The following is a 20,124-nucleotide window of genomic DNA, read 5'->3' as shown; positions in this document are numbered from 1 at the left end:
CAGGTTTTGAGAAGATTGACTCCAATTTTAAAGTTCTGAGGTCAAGTTTTACCAATGCTATCCGACAGCACTGCATGCCACAGAGAAATCATTTGTGAAAGGAAAGTCAATCAACCTGGCAAACTTCACTGTGGTCTCAGCCTAAGAAATTCCCATAGCCACTCTTAACCCTCAGCAACCACCATCCTGACCGGTCAGCAGCCACCAGCAGTGAGGCAAGACCTTACTCCAGCGAAAAGTCTATGACTCTCTGAAGTCTCAGAAAATGGCTAGTAATTTTTAGCAATAAAATATTTTTATTTAAGGTATGTATTGTACAGTTAATAAATTATAGTATAATTTAAATAATATACTATACTATAGGATAAAAATAACTTTTATATGCACTGGGAAACCAAAAATTCATGTGAATTATTTCCTTGTGATCATTGTTTTACTGTGGTGGTCTGGAGCAAAAACCTGCAATATTTCAGAAGTATGCCTGTTAAATTCTTCCAATCAAGAGATGGAATATTTGTCCATTTATTTGTGTCATCTTCATTTCCTTTTGTTAATATCTTACAGTTTTCAAAATACAGGTCTTTCATCTTCTTGGTTTACTTTATTCCTAAGTGGTGTATTCTTTTGTTGCAATCGTAAATGAGATTCTATTTAAATTTCTCTTTCTGATAGGTCATTATTAGTGTACAGAAATGCAACAGATTTTTGTATATTGATTCTGTATCCTGCAACTTTACTCAATTTTTTTAATTAGTTCAAACAGTCTTTTATTGACTCTTTAGGGTTTATATTGGTGGAAAATTAATAGTAATTGTGGTTGGTGCAAAAGTGGTTGACTTTTGCACTAACCTCAATTACTTTGGCACTGATCTAATGTTATAAATGGATGTTAAATTTATCAAATGCTTTTTCTGCATCTATTGAGATTTTTATTCTTTATTTTGCTATGTGGTGCATCAAACTGACTGATCTGCAAATGCTGAATCATACCTGCACTCCTAGAAAGGATCCCATTTGATCACAGTATACGATCCTTTTAATGTATTGCTGAATTTGGTTTGCTGATACTCTGTTGAGGAATTTTGCATCTATGTTCATCAGGCATATTGGCCTGTAATTTTCTTTTCCTGTGGCTTCCTTGTCTGGTTTTGGTATCAGGGTAATGCTGGCCTTGTAAAATGAGTTTGAGGAGTTCCCTTCTCTTCTATTTTGGGGTAAATTTCAGAATAATCAGTACAATTATTTTTTGAATATTTGGTGGAATTCACCAGTGAAGCCACTGGCCCTGGCTATAGGAATGTCTTGCTTGTTAGAATGTTTTTGATTATTGATTCAATCTCCTTATTAGTAATCAGTCTACATATTTTCTATTTCATCTTGATTCAGTCTTTGTAGAGTCTACATTTCTAGAAACTTATATATTTATTCTAGATTATCCAACTTGCTGGTATACAATTATTCATAAATGGGACAGGGAAGCCTGGTGTGCTGCAGTCCATGGGGTCAGAAAGAGTCAGACATGATTTAGCAACTGAACAACAACACTAATTATTCATGCAGTCTCTTCTGATCTTTTGCATTTCTATGTTGTCCGTTAGTACATAAACGGGTAAACAAATTTTGGTCTAGCCATACGTGCTCTGTGAAATATAATAAAAAGCAGTACATGCAATTATGTGGGTAAACCTCAAAATAATTACACATAGTGAAAGAGGCCAAAACGCATGTAAGAATTAAAGATTTTAAAATTAAAAAAAAATAAAAAATAAATTTAAAAAAAAAGAAAAAAAAAAAAGAAATCCCAAAAAAAATCAATCGGAAAAAAGAAAAAAAAAAAGAAAGAGGCCAGATAAAAAGAGCACATATTTTATCATTATATTTAAAAGTTTAGAAAACGCAAATTAAATCATGGTGACAAAAAGCAGATCAGTGTACAACACCATAATGTAAACTGTGGACTTTGCATGAGTACCAGGTGTCACTGTAACACACAAGCTACTCTGTGGGAGTGTGGATAGTGGGGGAGGCTGTGCATGGGAGGGGGCCAGGGATAAGTGGGAAATCTTTGTCCCTCCCCCCCCAACTTTGCCGTGAACCTAAAACTGTTTTACAGATATAAAGGCTTAATTTAAAACTTTCAAATAGATCGGGGGTTGCCTGGGGATGGAAGAAGCACCTAAGGAGATGGGGAGAGAGATTTTAAAGTGACCTATGGAAATGACTGAAGGTGATGGGTATGTTCATTATCTTGCTTGCAATGATGGTTTCAGGAACACACATATCAAAGTGTACCAAACCGTACACCTTAAATATGAGTAGTTGGGATGTCCCTGGAGGTCCAGTGGTTAAGACTCCACACTTCCACTGCAGGGGGCATGAGTTCAATCCCTGGTCAGGGAACTAGCATCCCTGTCTGGTGTGGCCAAAATAAATAACCAAATTTTTTAAATAATAATAACGTTAGGGCTTCTCCCACAACTGCTGAGCCTGTGCTCTAGAGCCCGTGAGCCACAACAAGATAAACCAGCTCAATGAGAAGCCCATGCACTGCAACCAGAGAGGAGCCGCCACTCAACACGACTGGAGAAAAGTCCACACGGCAACAGAGACCCAGCACAGCCGATAAATAAGTAAATTATTAAAAAATAATAATAAAATTTAAAATGAGTCATTTATTGCCTCTCAATTATTCCTCAATAAAACTATTTTCAATTAGGTTTACATGCATTTTTAATAAGGTAGGCAGCTACACATTTGGAGAGTTGTTTGTTCTATATCTAAAGGCCATATTAAATGCTATCAGAAACATATAATCCAAAATATTCAGCCAAAAATCACAATAGAGGTATAATTAAATTATGTCAAAACAGTCAAGAGAAGGCAATCACTTGCAAACAGCTCACGCAGGCTTAGTAAAGAAGAGAGAGGAAACTGCCTGTCGGAGAAGTCTCTTTTTGAGGACTGGATTAACCATCCTCTCCTTATGCTGGAGGCATCCCATCGACTTCAAAGAAGTCTTTAGATCAGAGGAAAATAGAGCTGGGCTAAATAACTGTAGTGAGCTGAGGCTCTCATACAGAGATCCTCTTCTGAGCTGCAGCGTGATAACATTTATCACATCATCGATGATAAGAGGGTTTGGGGGTGGGACGCGGAAGCTACTGAAGTGCTCTTAGGCTTCAAAGGGGAGGGAAAAAATGCCTTTAAATCTAAGCAGAATTTTTAACGTTCTGGGAGAGTGATGCGGTTCCTTGCTGGAGGAGTGACTGTGACAAATAAACTCTGGGTGAGGCTAGCTTTGCTGGGTACCCAGCAGTTTCTGGGAAAAATCACTGGGAAAAAATAACAAGTGATAGAGAAACCTATTACTAAACCCACCATAACGCAATAGATTAATATGGACACTAGCACAGCCTGTGCATCGGGGGTCCCACCAGTGGGCACACAGGATTGCACCCGCCATAAAGAAACAGAAACACACAGCTGCAGTGAGGTGGCCCAGGTAATTCACACATGTGGGACAGCTTCTCAGCCCGGGAAATAGTCAGCCCCCACACAGTACGTTCAGAAACTGAATAGGGATTGAGTTTTCAGGATGAGGGAACCATAGGGTCTAAACTGTTGCTGGCAAAATAATAATAATCATAATAATTAGTGGACAGACTTATGGCATTTGGTGACACAGCAAGTGTACCAGAAATATCTACTTTCCTCATGCTTCACAATGAAAATGATCAGTCAAAGCTGAAATCCGTCCTTATAAACTGAGACTGCAACGTGATTAAGTGTTCCTGTGAAAATATCAATTCCAAGACCTGATGAGCGTTAGAATTAAGGAAAAATGTAGTCCTGGAGAGCACACCAAAAACAAGACTTGAATTCTAAAGACCTCTAATACAGGGCTGACTGTGTTAAGTGAGTTAATAAATATTTGAACAGGGACCTCCCTGGCAGTCCAGTGGCTAAAACCCCATGTTCCCAATGCAGGGGGCCCAGGTTTGACTCTTGGTCAGGGAACTAGATCCCACATGCCACAACTAAATGCCCATTGAAAGTGAGAAGTGTTAGTCTCTCAGTCATGTCCAACACCTTGTGATCCCATGGACTCCAAAGGATTCCCCAGGCAAGAATACTGGAGTGGGTTGCATTCCCTTCTCCAGGGGATCTTCCCAACCCAGGGATCGAACCCGGGCCTCCTGCATTGCAGGCAGATTTTTTTTACCATCTGAGCCATCAGAGCCCCAAAAGACCCAGTGTAACCAAATAAATATTTTTTAAAATAAATATTTGAGCAACACAGAGAAGGAAGAGATGAACAGCACTTTGTGTTGAATAGGGGGGCGTGTTGTTACACAAGGAACCTTTGGGGTGACATAAAAAACGTGCAGAATCTCAATGTCATATGCACAGAAGGTGCTCAAAATAACAGCTTTTATTTCACATGGCATTCAACAAGCATGAGAAGGAAATGGCAACCCACTCCAGTATTCTGGTCTGGAGAATCCCATGGACAGAGGATGGGATTGTGGCAGACTACAGTCCACAGGGTCACAAAGCATGGGACACGACTGAGCAACTTTTGCTTTCAGATAATGGCAGTGCTAATTGGCAGCGAGAGGTGAGGGCACCACATGGCTAAGTTGAATTAACTTCTTGGTTAACTTGAGCCTGAAAAATAAGTAGGTGGAGGTCTCTGTTTCTGGACCTCAGGGTTGGGCTCCACCCCAGTTCCGAGTGTGCTGTGGACAAGGGGACAGTGGGGGAGGGGGCCCAACCCATTCAAGGCGGGGCCCAGAGGTTCTCATGGAGTGGGTAGCTGTTCCCTTCTCCAGGGGACCCTCCTAGCCCACTGCTGTTATCTGAAGCCACTGACAGAGGGCCAGCACGAGTCCTCCCCGACCCCCACCAGGAAAGCGGTGGGACTGGGAAGCACATTCAGATCACTGCTGTGTGATCGCAGGCTTCTCTTGCAGAGAACTCGGAGTCTCTCTAGAATAACTTCCACGGAAGCAAAGCATTCACTCCATACTGGCAACAGCATCAAGACATGCCAGACTCTGCAGACACCACCACATAATCAACTTAAAAACATTCACAGAGCACACAGTATATGCAGATTATGAGCATCAGGAGGAGGGTTGCCAACAAAAACACAAAGCGCCCGGTGAAATCTGAATTCCAGACACATTTTTTAGTATTAGCACTTTCTGTGTGTAAAAAGACAAACTGAGATAAATTAAAATGTCTAAGAGTTTATCTGAGGGCTTCCCTGGTGGAGCAGGGGTAAACAATCTGCCTGCCAATGCAGGAGACACAGGATTGATACCTGATCTGGGAAGATTCCACACGCAGAAAAGCAAATAAGCCCATGAGCCAAAACCACTGAACCTGTGCTCTCGGGCCCGGGAGCTGCAACTGCTGAACCCCTGTGTGCCCGACAGCCTGTCGTCCGCGACAAGAGAAGCCACTGCAATGAGAAGCCTGTGCACTGCAGCTAGGGGAAAGTCCCCGCAGCAAGAACGACCCAGCATAGCCAACAACTTAACAAATAATTTTTAAAGAGTTTAGCTGAGCAAAAATCAGTTCCAATCAAGCAGCGCCAGATGGGAAGGGGTTAGGAGGGGTCCACCCACAGGAGCTGGGGAAAGATCTAAACGCGGCAGAGAAACAGCTGAAGCAGAGGAAAGAAACCGCTGGGTGATCGCCGAAAGCTGGTTGGTTGTCCGTGGTACGCACGCGTCGATCAGGCGTTGATTCTGTAAACTGGAGGCGTTTACAGGCCACATTTCAGTTGGCTCACACAGACCACCGAGGCATCAGTGCCACCTCTGTCCAGGGGCCTCTTTGTTTAATTAAAGACAGAGGCAAGGGCCAGAGCAGCTCTCCTGAGCAGAGTTCCATGCAGGAGAATAAAACTGGGGAGGACAGTTAGGGACCAGCTGCGGAATGTCTTCGATGATGGGCAGCAAACTCTTTACACAACCAAAAGTAAGGGGGGCGTAATTCAAGAGCTGCCTGTGTGACTTGTTGTTGGGGAAGGACCTTTGTTAGACAAAACACCTAGAAAGGACATGTTGGTTCTGGAAAGGGAAACCTCAGCATCAGGCCAGAATAAACAAAGACAGACAGTGAGAAAGCTGACGTGCTCAGTAATAAAAATAGGAAGAAAGGCCATATTCTGTCTGCAAAGGAGACATGAGGGAAGTTTTGAAAACAGCACATGGCAGGAGGGCAAAGGACAGGGAGGAAATCTTGTCCGGGACGAAATTCTCTATAGGAGCTAAAGCATATGGAAGAAGGGACTTCCCTGGTGGCCCGGTGGCTAAGACTCCAGGCTCCCAATGAAGGGGGCCTGGGTTCAACCTCTGGTCAGGGAACTAGATCCCACATGCAGCAACTAAGACCAATGCCAGCCAAATAAACAAATATGTATATTTTTTAAAACAATGAAAAGGATATGAAACAAGTCCAAGCTTCCATCCTATTATTGGCGGCTGCGTTTCTGCCTCTCCCTCACGTCCTCCAAGTCTAGAGCCGCTGTCTCTCAGATACGTGTCTGAGAGGTGAGGAACAGTGAGTGTGTGACCCACGAAGCTCACGTGGCCAGGGCAGAGAGCAAGCCTGGGCAGGATGCCAACAGGAAAGGAGGGAGGGATCCCGGAACAGGACATCAAAGTGAAGGACAAACGTGTAAATCGGCTTACCTGGGAAGCCATGCAAATTTCTAAGGCAGGAATACATTAGCGCAATTTCCACTTGCATCTCAAAAACCAGGAATCCCACCTAACACCTTGTTGTTGTTCAGTCTGACTCTCTGCAACCAGGTTTCCCGGTCCTTCACTATCTCCTGGAATTTGCTCAGGCTTATATCCATTGAGTTGGTGATGCCATCCAACCATCTCAGCCTCTGTTGCTCCCTTCTCCTCCTGCCCTCAATCTTTCCCAACATCACTGTGGCTCCACATATATAAGCAACATTTACATCCAACTCCTGATAGTTTGGGAAAGAATGATGGCATGCATAGATCACCCAGTGTCCATACTGCCCTCCTTCTTCCTGTTCATGACTAGTTGTTAACATCTTAGCACCATCACCAATGCTTACGTAATCTCAGGGCAGATGGGCCCACTCTGATTGATTCCCTGTTCTCTCCATTACCATCTCGGGCAAGATGGATTTGGGGATGTCAGTCTCACCATGTGTTCCCAGCGGTGTTAAGTGAGAAATACCGCTCTGCTTCTACTCCATCACCTCCACGTGTTTGAAAGTAGGTGTGTGTGTGTGTGTGTGTGTGTATGCACCCACTTGTGTCCGACTCATGGGACTCCAGGGACTATAGTCTACCAGGCTCCTCTGTCTATGGGGTTCTCCTCAGGCAAGAACACTAACGTGGGTTGCCATGCCCTCCTCCAGAGCATCTTCCCTACCCAGGGATTGAACCCCTGTCTCTTGCATCTCCTGCATTGGCAGGTGGATTCTTTACCACTGTGCCACCACCAGGGAAGCCCCTACATACATGTGCTTCTATGCAAATATTCTGATGAGCTCAAATGTGTGTGTGATTATTCCATTTCCTATAGTGGGTGAACTTATTCCACAATCTATGAAAGGCCAATGAAATGCTTCTTGCAACTGCTTAAAATATTCCTCAGCTGAGGGTCCAATGTTTTCCCCCAAACTAATTACAAATTCAAAATGACAGTGTAAGAGTCACAAGGCGTCTTGTTATTTTCGGAATGATGCCTTCAGAACGACATGATTTCACCTGTCACCAGGACTATTCTAGACTGTTCTTTGACTACAATAGTTGACACTTCAGAAAGTTTCCTCCTGATGGGAAACTGCACTCAGAACAGAGCATCTCCAGTGGAGGCTGTCCGATGAGTCCTCAGAACATTAGAGAACAGTCAGGATTCATATGTTTGTCTAAATGGTTACATAACACTCATTGCTAGAGGACACTGGCAATCAGTTTTTGCAATTATTGTGCTGGTTCTCTTTTCCCATCTCCTGAAAAGGTAACCAAAAATGGCTCAATGATTTGACCTTATCCCTGGAGTATGTCCATGCTCTTCTGGCTTTCTTTGGAGTGTTTGGGAAAGCAGCAAACCTAACCTACAACCAAGTATTTCCATTTGAAAAGGATGTGATAATGCAAAAGCAACCTGCCTGGTTCCCAGGTCAGGGATGCCGCAGCCGCCCTGACGTTGCCAACCGTCTTCCAACCTACCATCGCCTGCCTCTTTCACTTATTTGTGCTGCTGTTTCTTGCAAACATTCATCCTGACCCTTATAGCCATTCCCAGTTGAACACATCTGAACTGGTCAATTCCTCTTTGAGTTTTCACAAGAATACCTATTTCTATTTCAAAAACCCAAAGCAGCAAATATGTATCCACCCTTTAGCAGTAGTGCTTTTTAAACTACTGTTTCTATTTCAGTGCCTTTATCAACAGACACATCCATGAGCTAGGAGTTTAGTCATGTTCATTTCATAAATGGTCTTTTATTAACTCCACAGTTAGCAAGCTCAGATGAGCACACACATGTACTAGGGCCTTTTAATTTAAAACTAAAACACTATCTACCCCTAACTTCACAGAATTTATAGTCTAAAAGTGTTTATTTACCCAAGTCAAACAGATTTCTTAGCGACACATCTTTCTTGCAAGCTACCAGAACTTCTAAGGCATGCATCCACTTAATAAAAGGGCTTCCCTGGTGGCTCAGTGGTAAAGAATCCACCAGCAATGCAGGAGATGCAGGAGACAGGGGTTTGATTCCTGGGTTGGGAAGATCCCCTGGAGGAGGAAATGGCAACCCACTCCAGTATTCTTGCCTGGAAAAATCCCGTAGACAGAGGAGCCTGACAGGCTGCAGGCTATAGGGTTGCAAAGAGTTGACCATGACTGAGCACGCACGCGTATGCACCACTGAATAAATCATTTCCTTGTTACTCCTGGGTAATTTACCTCTTCATCACTGCTCTTTGCTATTTCCTTGCCTTTATTCGTACTTGTTTATCTGAGAAGCACAAAGTAGGTAAAAATTAAATATTTCCACTTTACATAATAATTGAAGTTTAGGAGAAAGATTGAAACTACAGCCAAAAACCTAAGTCGAATACAAATAAAGTTTTAATATTACCAACTGATTTTTTTTCCATCCTATCTGTGAGCCTTTGTTGCTAAGCATAAAAATTGCTTGTCCAAGGACAAATGAAAATAGAATGCATTACAGGCAGAACATTTGTCAGAATGAATGGTAAACGGCAAGGTGACACCAAAGACTCATACTTGGGTATCTCGTGTGCCTGTGCTTCCCACTCCCAGAACAGAGCAGGAGCCTCCACACAAATCAGGCAGCTCAGAGTCCCTGGCGAGGGCTGTGTGCACGTGTGTGTGTGTGTGTGTGTGTGTGTGTGTGCATGTTCAGTCATTCAGTTGTGTCTGACACTTTGTGACCCCATAGACTATAGCCTGCTGGGCTCCTCTGTCCATGGGATTTTCTAGGCAAGAATACTGGAGCGGGTTAGACTATTACAAAATAATGTCAACTCTGATCATTTGTCAAAATAAACTGAAGTCAGAGGAGAAGAAAGTGTTCTGGCCAGGCAATGCTGATGAGGTGGCAAGCAGCACAATGATAGCACATAACAACCCCTCAGAGAGAAATTCTTCAGCCCTCCATGCCAGGAATCTTAGAAAGGAACACAGAGGCAACCAAGAAATCAAAGTAGTCCTGAGACTTCCCTGGCAGTCCAGTGGTTAAGACTTCACCTTTCAAGGCAGGGGGTGAAGGTTTGATCCCTGGTCAGAGAGTGAAGGGGCTTCCCTGGTGGCTCAGTGATAAAGAATCCACCTGCAATGCAGGAGATCCTGGTTTGATCCCTGGGTCAGGAAGATCCCCTGCAGAAGGGAATGGCTACCGACTTCAGTTTTCTTGCCTGGAGAATCCCATGGACAGAAGAGCCTGATGGGCTACCTAGTCCATGGGGTGGCAAAGAGTCAGACAAGACTGAGCAGCTAACAGTGACTTCTTTCAGGGAGTTAAGAGCCCACATGGCTCATGAACAAAAGACATGAAACAAGTAATATTGTAACAAATTCAATCAAGACTTCAAAAATGGTCCATATCAAAAAAAAACTTAAAAAAAAAAAATCAGAGTAGTCTTTATGGCATCAAGTCTTCTCTGTCTCTTGCTGACTAACCGAGCCCTACCCATGCTAACCAAGGAGACCGGGAGGACGAGGTGGCAAGTGTTGGGAATGAGGTCAGACAGGAGAGAGGCCCTCTAGGGAGGCTGGAGGTATGCATACTGGGAAAACAAAAAAAGGGTACAATTCCATTAGGAATAGTCTCATTTAGGACAGTGCAGCAATTTTTAAGATAAGCAATTTTCCTAACCATTCCTAGTTACTTGAGTCACTTGTCTCTGGGTCTTAGTGGAGTTCCCAGCCTTTCTGCTCATTGTATCTTCTCAGTGCAAATGAGAAGCTGGAAAGGGTCAATATTCATACCAGTTGGGTGTTTAAAAATAAGGCAAGTGAAAAGTGAAAGTGTTACTCACTCAGACTCTTTTGTGAACCCATGGACTGCAGCCCACCAGGCTCGTCTGTCCATGAGATTTCCCAGGGGAGAATACTGAAACCCAGGTGTTACTTAATCCTGCAACCACTCCCATGATGGAGGGACAGATGACTCTATGTCCCTTTTTCAGGCGAGGAATCTGAGACCCAGGGCATAGAGGTTACCTGTTGAACCTCAAAACTGGCAAACGCGCCGAGCCCCCTACCCTGAGCCTCCACGTTCCTTCCTCTAAGGGCCGGCCTCCCTGCTCTCTGCCCCCATGGCAACACCTGCAGAGGCCCCTTGGTGCCTCCTTAGCCGACTTCACTGTGCCGTGAATTACTGGTTCTCCCGGGCTTCCGTGTGGCACAAAACACCATCTGAACACAAGGTCTTTGTTTCAGTCCTGCTGGGCTCTCTCACTGTGACTGGGAAAACAACAGCTGGTTCCTCCTCACTCTTGCCAAGATCCCTCACTGTCCCCTGAACCAGTTAAAGCAATCAGAGGCCTAAGAGCAACATTGCTACCTCCAGCTCTGACTCCTGTAACTCTGGGTGAAAAACAAAGAATTCATCATTGGGCAGTAACAGCAGGAATGAGAAAGCTGATCAGCTTGTCCGCCGGGTGTTTCACTGTCTCTGTCTCATTTATTTGAGCGCTCTCATTGGCAGTCAACCCCATGCCAGAAGCAGAAATGCATGCGTGGCCTCAGGCTAACTGTCTCATGCCTCAGGCAGTGAGGAAAACTCCCCACCAGAGCTGCCTGAGGTTGTCTAATTCCTTTGTTTTCTTCCATTTCGAGGGCAACTGAGATGCACAGTGGTGGACGCGGGCCAACCACTGACGCTCTTCTGTCCTGTGCAGAACCTGAAGCGGGTGGCAGAGACCTGGATGGACGAGTTCGCCGAGTACATTTACCAGCGGCGCCCGGAGTACCGGCACCTGTCCACCGGGGACCTCTCAGCGCAGAAGGAGCTGCGCAGACAGCTCAAGTGCAAGGACTTCAGGTGGTTCATGGCAGCTGTGGCCTGGGACGTGCCCAGGCACTACCCTCCGGTGGAGCCCCCGCCCGCGGCCTGGGGCGAGGTGAGGCGCCCGGCTCTCCAGCACCCCCATGAAAACCAGAATGTATCCCCCCATCCCCAGCAGGGGTGGGATGGAGGATGCTGAAGCCCTCTGCTCCCTTGCCCAGCGGTCAGTAAAGGTTGGCTGAAGCCATCTCTGATAAGCGTCTGTTCAGCCTCTCTAGAAGCTGCTGGGGAAGGGCAGTGAGTTCACCCCTGGAGCCCTTGGCCACTGTTGACTCTGAAAATTGATTTTTTTTAATGCCCCTGGAAAATATTTTGATTTGAGATTAGCGAAACTGCCATAAGAGCTGGCAGAGAATGAAAATGTCTCTGGTGCTGCTGTGTACATAAACATGCCGTGATGTCCACGATAAAATCCCTCCCTCCTTCTCACATAGCCTGGTTGCTATTTGTCAGAGCAAGGATAAAGTGTCCAGGGGCTTGGCAGCTTTCCTAACCAGGTGCTCCAGGCAGAATCACAAGGACAGACTTTTCCAGAATACCCAGCACAGAGGCACGTGTGGAACCTCATCGGTTCCTTGGTGGTGGTTTGGCTCCTCAGTCGTGTCCAACTTCTTGCAACCGTCTAGACTGTAGCCTGCCAGGCTCCTCTGTCCATAGGATTTCCCAGGCAAGAATACTAGAGTGGGTTGTCATTTCCTTCTCCAGGGGATCTTCCTGACTGAGGGACTGAACCAGCCTCTCTTGCGTCTCCCGCGTTGCCAGGTGGGTTCTTTACCAGCTGAGTCAGCAGGGAAGCCCCATTGGCTCCTTATATGAGAACTAACCTTCCCACCTCTGAGTGCTGCTTTTCAATTTTATTTCATGATCTACAATGGAAAGAGCTGGAAAGCCTCCATTGGCAAATTCAAACCATGTATCTTTGGGCATGTAAAGGATTCTTGTGATGGGTTCAGTTCCATTCAGCCCTGCTTGTTCTCTTAGGAAAGAGCATGCTAGAGCGGGGATTCAAATAGAATGGTGTGGACTTAGCCCATGGTCTCATCTGCTCATGGCACGGACTGGGCAGGATGTTCTTGCCATTCCAAGGCTCTGGGCTTTCGGAAGCCAGGTGTGGACTGTCTCGCCTCATGGAGGAGCCTTCCCATCGCTGTCCTTGGCTTTGTGCTGTGGGGAGAACGTGTCTTTGCCTGCTTAGTGTCTGTGAGTTAGCAGAGCTCTGTAAACAGGGGAGGCCTGCGTGTGGCAAGGAGGGGTGGAGGGGCGGGGCGGTGGGAGAGTGTCCTGGGGTGAGTCCAGGCTCCCTGGGGAAACTCCTTCAGGGAGTCACCTGTGTGCTGCTTGTTCTGCTGAGAGACCCAAAGAGGTGTCGTTACCTATAGACCTGAGATTCCACCGGCAAGAAGGATGGCGCCAAGGCCAGCACCACTCCCCTAACGCTTCTTTCTACATCAGGCGGTCCTGACCATGGGTGCTTAAGTCACTGAGTACTTTGCTCTTTAATCCAGTGCATCTTGGGGCTTTCCAGTGGCTCAGATGGTAAAGACTCTGCCTGCAATGCGGGAGACCCAGGTTTGATCCTGGGGTTGGGAAGATCCTTTGGAGAAGGGAATGGCAACCCAGTATTCTTGCCTGGAGGATTCCATGGACAGAGGAGCTAGTGAGCTATAGTCCATGGGGTCGCCAAGAGTCAGACATAACTGAGCGACCAACACTTTCACTTTCTTTCCAATGCATCTTAAACATTTCATTAATGCATCCTTGGGATATAAATAATATTATGCTGCTAGTATTCTTTTTGTTATCTACCAGGGGTTTAATTTACAGCCACAGAAACTTTAGGTATACTCCAGAGAGAGCAATGTCTAACCCATTGTAAGACGTAAGAATTTGTTACCCAATAAGTAGGTAAGTTTCTTCCTCGAGTTTTTTTTTTTTTTTTGGTTGAGGTTATGTTTGTCATCTTTCTATAATGATCTAAAAATGGTCCTGCCTTAGTGACTAAGAACATCCTCTAAGACCTCCCAGTATCGCTGTGTTCATTCACAGCTGGGTTAAAATCTCATCCATCTTCTCCCTCCGTGGAGTCATAATTTTTTATTCCTTCCTGTTACTACCTAAACTGCGACTGATCACATTTTCCCACATTGCCTGACTAAATAATAACTTGCATTTATAAAGCAGCTTGGGGGAAAAAAAAAGCATCTTGCTTGGAAACAGATTTGAAATTTCCCTGAGGTTCTAGGAAAGATACAACTTTGCAAGAATAATCAAATGAGAACCATCTTACAACCAGGTAGGCGATGCCAGTTTCTGTATCTATCACTCTTTGTCTTGGGGTGTTTTTTTTAGTTTTTTAATTTTATTTTTAATTGGAGGTTAATCGCTTTACAGTATTGTGTTAGTTTCTGCCATACATCAACATGAACCAGCCATAGGTATACACATGTCCCCTCCAGAACCTCCCTCCCACCCCTCTAGGCTGTCACAGAGCACCAGGTTTGAGCTCCCTGCATCACACAGCAAATTCCCACTGGTTATCTAGTGTATCTGGTGGTCTCAACTGTCTCATATCGCCGCATGGTTTGCCTGGGCCCTAGAGACATTTGGGATCACCATTCTTGGTCTATACAATCAGACATGGATAGATTGTCAGATTTTTTTTTTTTAATATAATGGCAAATTTCTTTCCCCAAAGCTTCAGAACAGCAAACCAAGAAAGGTCACGTTTAGCTTTAGGAAAACAAGAAGGTGGCAAAGTAGTTCTAGGACCAATTACATTTAGTGACATTTATTCGGTGAAGGGTGACACACAGCGAGGATGAAGAGTCAAGATGGGAGGAAGGCAGAGGGAAGGGAAATCAGCAAATGACAGGGTGTGGGGTGTAAGCCATGCTGAAAAATACCCATTTCCCAAGCAGAGGAGAGTAAGAGTCATGCCTGGACATTTAACGCAGGGCGCGAGGACACAGTCGGCCAAGAAGTTTGTTTGGGTTTTTCCATAACGTGGAACGGAGCTTAATCGAAATGAAGTAACGAACAGGAAAGACCATTGTCTAGCTATATAGTGCATAACAGCGACCTACTTCTTAATGGTAGATAAAAATTCTAACTGTGCAGAACATATCTGTGGACCCATTTCATCTCTGAAAGAAATTCAAAGTTTTCACTCAGGTTTTTCTTTTCCCTCTAAGTGGGGTGCTTTTGTTCATTACTTTATTTTGGAATGATTTTAAATGTACAGAAAATTTGCCAAAGAAGGTACAGAAGGCTGACGTACATCTTTCACCTGCTCCTAATGTTAGCATCATACGTTTGTGACGTTAACCACGGCGCATTTAAACCCAGGAATTAGTACTGGTGGGCTTCCCAGGTGGCACTAGTGATTAAGCATTACCTGCCAGTGCTGGAGATGTTAAGAGACGCAGGTTCGATCCCTGAGTCGGGAAGATCCCCTGGAGGAGGGCATGGCAATCTGCTCCAGTATTCTTGCCCGGAGAATCCCATGACAGAGGAGCCTGGCAGAGCTGCAGTCCATGTGATCACGAGTCAGACACGACTGAAGCCACTTAGCACGGAACACAGAGCACTCAATTAGTATTGGTACAAATGAACTCAACTACAGACTTCATTCAGATTTCACCAGTTTCACTTTTCACCAATGTCCCTTTTCTGTTGCAGGGCCCAATCTAGTATATGAAAGGGCTATTTATTCCATATAAACTTTAATTTTCCACATGGGCCAGACTCCTACATAAATGTAATAGGTCACTTGCTGTTTTGATAAGAAAATGAAAAGGGAAACACACACTGTGTCTGTGTGTGTGTGTGTGTTTTAAAGCAGTGGTAGGAACCACAAAGCTCCAGCAACGAAAACATGGAATCCCTGGTGGGCACCCTGTGGCATGAAGCAGGTAGCTTGCTGTCTTATTTGCTTGTGCTTGGAACGGCTTCCACCTGCTCGTCCGTGCCAGCACAACTCCAGGTAAACAGTGAAGTGCCAAGGCAGCTTCAGGCTCTGGTCGTTGGAACCCAGCTCGGAAAGGAGTGTGCGTTACAGACCATAAACAGCACATAAGCCGCTACGCATCCCCTGACAGACTCCGCCGGTTGCCACGTGTGTCTCCATGCTCATCTGTCTGCTTCCACCCTCCTTCCTGAGGCTCATTCTCCACTGAGACGGGAGATCAGGCCACTGCCTCACTCAGGACCTTCCAGCAGCTCTCTCAGGGTCAAAGTCCTCACTGTACCTGAACAACCTGGCCCCTGTTGTGCCCCTCCAACCTCAGCCCTTCCTGGTGGCCCCCAGCTCCCTTTCTCCAGGACCTCAGTGATGCTCCCCAACAGGCTGGGCACAAGCCCACCTTAGGGCCCTATCACCTGCTGTTTCCCCACCTTAGACCCCACGATGCTTCCCTCACCTTCCTTCAGGCACTTCCTCAAAAGCACTGTCGGGGCCCTCCCCGACTGTCCCCCCGTCATGATGCAGCGATATGGGGTTGCCCACCTCATCTGCTCCTAACCCCCTTCCCTGCTCCCTCCTTCTCATCAGCATCCCTTGCTATGCAGCAAGCTCTGCCATCTACTTATTTCTTGTGTTTCTCGTCTATCTAGAGAGCCAGTTCCAGGGCAAAGGGATTCTGTTGATTTGTTAAATTATGACTGCCCTTCAGCAGCTAGAGGCAGGGTTTGGCATATTTTGTTGTTTGGTCACTAAGTCGTGTCTGACTCTTTGAGACCCCATGGACTGCAGCATACCAGGCTTCCCTGTCCTTCACTATCTCCCAGAGCTTGCTCAAACTCATGTCCACTGAGTTGGTGATGGCATCCAACCATTTCTTCCTCTGTTGTCCCCTTCTCCTCCTGCCTTCAATCTTTCCCAGCATCAGGGTCTTTTCCAATGAGTCAGCTCTTCACATCAGGTGGCCAAAGTACTGGGGCTTCAGCTTCAGTCCTTCCAATGAACATTCAGGTTGATTTCCTTTAGGATTGACTGGTTTGATCTCCTTGCAGTCCAAGGAACTCTCAAGATTCTTTTCCAACACCACAGTTCACATATAGTATATGCTCAATAAATGCTTGCTGCTGCTGCTTTTAAGTCGTGTCAGTCGTGTCCGACTCTGTGTGACCCCATAGAAGGTTCCTCTGTCCCTGGGATTCTCCAGACATGAACACTGGAGTGGGTTGCCATTGCCTTCTCCAATGCATGAAAGTGAAAAGTGAAAGTGAAGTTGCTCAGTCATGTCCAACTCTTAGGGACCCATGGCCTATAGCCCACCAGGCTCCTCCATCCATGGGATTCTCGAGGCAAGAACACTGGAGTGGGGTGCCGTTGCCTTCTCCACAATAAATGCTTGCTAAGTGAATAAACAACAAGGGAACGGAGGATCTTGACACCTTGTCACCTCCGCATGCACAGTTGTTTACAGGCCCCCACAGGAAGCCAGGCTCTACCCACCTCACCACATGGGAAGGGTCTCCACACCACCCCTTGGCCAGTCTGCAGGGTCTGCCTCTCTGGGAAGCCTGCCCAGGAAGAGACGGTATGAGTGATGAATCTCAGGTGACTGATTCTGATCGACTGACAGGTCCACATTCCAAACCATAGTCCAGCAAGATATGAAACCTCTTCTGACATCCTAAAGAGAAGAAAAACCTCCAAATGCAAAAATCCTCTGTGTGAACAATTTCCAAATTCCCCCTGCCAGGTTCCTACTCCAAAGGCAAGAAGAGATTAAAGTCACCTCTGATGGAGGCATCATTCTGCCCTCCGGTCACCAGGGTAGTGGGTGGAGTGAGGAGGCAACACACCCTGAGAAAATAAATGGGATTTTGATTCATGTAGTAAGTTGAGCATCCCTTGGTGCTCTTCAGATAGAAGCAATGCACTTCTCATGATGCTGTGCCAAAGAAGAAACCTGGGTGAGAATGGGTTTAAATCAGAAAGCTGTTCTTAAACCAGGCACAGAGGAAGTGAGTGTCTCTCTTTTGTGTCAAGACGCTAAATGGACAAAACAGACTTTCCTATTATTTTTCGCCTTCTTATTCCTTCCCCTCCTTAGAATTCATGAATTCGCTATAGCCATTTACAGTACTCCTTCACTATTAAAAATAAAAGAGTTGTGCAGAATCGCACATCTTCACATGCGTGAAGGACTAAAGGACGTAAAAGAGACAGGCGTGTCTCTCCCACTCAGGTGTCTTCTAGCCGTCCTCAATGTGCCGGTCTTGGCACAGCCGTTTGTCATCTCGCCATTGTGCAAAACTTTTTTTAAAAAACCTTTATTTTAAAAACTCATTTCAATGCCAAACTCCTTCTGCTGCTATTTAAACTCCTCGCTCAAGATTCAAGTCACCCTGAATGGTGGCATCTTCACACAGACAGGCCCCCGGAATCGGTCCAGCTCGCCCGCTCGGCTCCAGCTGCTCTTGGCTCCCTTTCACTCTCTCTCTGATACTCTCACAGTGCGTGAGGTCTTTAGATTTCTCCAGATCAGCTTCCAGGAAAGGAAGTGACACTAGGGAGTGCATTATCTGATAATATGATGCTGTCTCTTTCAAACAAATTCTATGCAAGCTTGGCAGCTGAGACAGAGGGGAAAGCCGGGGTCTGGCTCCTTCTCTGGGGAGAGTAGTGGCCAGGATTCTCACCTCCACAACCTCCACTGGCAGCAGAGTAATCTGCAGAGCACTGCTCTTACTACTTTCTTGGCAACCGTGCCAGTACCATCCCCACCATTCAACTGCTTTCTGTCTAAACCAGATCTGTAAATTGAGCAGCTGTTCAGAGATGATTTATCCTTCTCTGAGTGTGTGAAACGTGAGCTGTCATTTATTTTCTCGGGCAGAGACAATCCCAGCAGAGCGCGCTGGTTCATCTCTCTGGGGCTCTGCTCCCAGGCTGAGAAAAATGTAAGACTACATCAAGAAGTACACTATCCTTTCAGAATCTACTGTGTGCTTTCTGAGTTCTCTACAGTTGAAGACAAACTTGGTGTTTCTGGATAAATGTGTTCTTTCTTAATGTTTCATATTTGGCCGTGCTGGGTCTGTTGCTACACAGCCTTTTCTCTAGTTGCAGCCAGCCGGGACCATTCTCTAATTGCGGCGTGCGGGCTTCTCATAGTGGTGGCTTCTCTTGTTGTGGAGCAAAGGCTCAGGGATGCTCTGGCTTCAGTAGTTGTGGCTCCTGGGCTGTAGAGCACAGGCTTAATTGCTCTGCATTCACGTGGGATCTTTCCAGATCAGGGACTGAACCTGTGTCTCCTGCACTGGCAGGCAGCTTCTCTACCACTGAAGCATCAGGGAAGCCCAATCAATGTGATTTTAGTTTCATATCACCTGCTGGGCAAATTGGACATCTTAATGTCTCCACATTAGCAATATGATCCACATCCTAACAGAATCAGAGGTGTTTTCAGAACTGAAAGTTTTTTTTCTTCTTCTCTATAAATACGCCAAATACTTTTTCTATTTAGGGCCATGTGACAGGAGCAGATGTAATTTTAAGCGTATGTTAGCCTAATTGTGAATTCATTTTAGTGCTGCATTATTAATGACTGGTACCTTTCTCATTTCAAGAATGATGTAAAATTAACAGAATTTGGGGATCACTCAATTATTATAGCAGAATTTCCAATCCACAGCCTCAGGAGATTGGCATGGATGGAAAAATTCAATATAATTTCTCCAGCCAGGGACATAAGAACACCCCTTCCCCACCCATTCTTTCACAGAAAGCCCAGCTGGCTTCTGGGAGAAAACTCAGAGTGGCCCCTGCAGGAACAACTGCCCTTAACTTGCCTTAAAAGTCCAGTGACCTTCCACACATTGATGGAAAACAAACAAACAAAAAAAAAACAAAAACAGGCAAACACTGGGAAAGATTCTTGGGGTCCTGGAAGAACACTGAGAAAATACTGAGTGTCATGCTAAGAGATGCAGGCAGATGCCACTGGGCTTAGAACTGGTTTTACCACTTGCAGGCAGACAGTAGTTAAGAACAAGAGCAAATATTCCTCCAAGTGGCTTGCTATGAATTGAGCTGTCTATTAGCAGTAGGTCTTGGCTGGCCCTGTTCCAAACTCCAGGACGTGCAGTTACTGCACTGCTTAGACGTAAGTCCTCCCTTCCATTTGCAGCTTGGAGGTCATCAGTGAGTGGCCTGAAACATAACTATCTCTGTCTTGGGTTGAGAGGTGGGAAAATCAGCATGTGTGGGCTCCCCTGAAGCCTCCATTCCTTCTCCACATTTGGTTTTCTGACAACTATCTCTTTATGGGTTTTTATCCCCTTGATTAGATTCCAAGGAATTGACTTTGACCACCTTTAGATTTCTACAACTCTCTTTTCATCCCATCAATAACAAACTCTTAGAGCTTTCCCATCGCTGGTGACATGAAAGGCCCTTCTCTTGAGCTTCTATTGCCAACATGATGTCTGTTAGTTGGTCAGTGTCTAGATACGGTGACCCATCTGTTAGGCATGTCACAAAGAGAAACTAACAAGGTAATCTCAAGAGTAGC

At 45.5% G+C, this 20,124-nt stretch overlaps 1 protein-coding gene across 1 annotated transcript in view; it reads left to right on the top strand.

The window, feature by feature from the left end:
* The window catches only part of GALNTL6 (polypeptide N-acetylgalactosaminyltransferase like 6), a 1,485,023-nt gene that overhangs the window by 1,401,016 nt on the left and 63,883 nt on the right, over window positions 1–20,124 (top strand). The window contains exon 9 of the mRNA XM_069576771.1: window positions 11,436–11,657. Within this exon, the coding sequence (XP_069432872.1) occupies window positions 11,436–11,657 (222 nt within the window). The remainder of the gene's footprint in view (window positions 1–11,435; window positions 11,658–20,124) is intronic.

The sequence above is a fragment of the Ovis canadensis genome, chromosome 2, assembly GCF_042477335.2.
Source record: "Ovis canadensis isolate MfBH-ARS-UI-01 breed Bighorn chromosome 2, ARS-UI_OviCan_v2, whole genome shotgun sequence".
NCBI lineage: Eukaryota > Metazoa > Chordata > Mammalia > Artiodactyla > Bovidae > Ovis > Ovis canadensis.
This window is presented reverse-complemented; position numbering and strand designations above follow the sequence as displayed.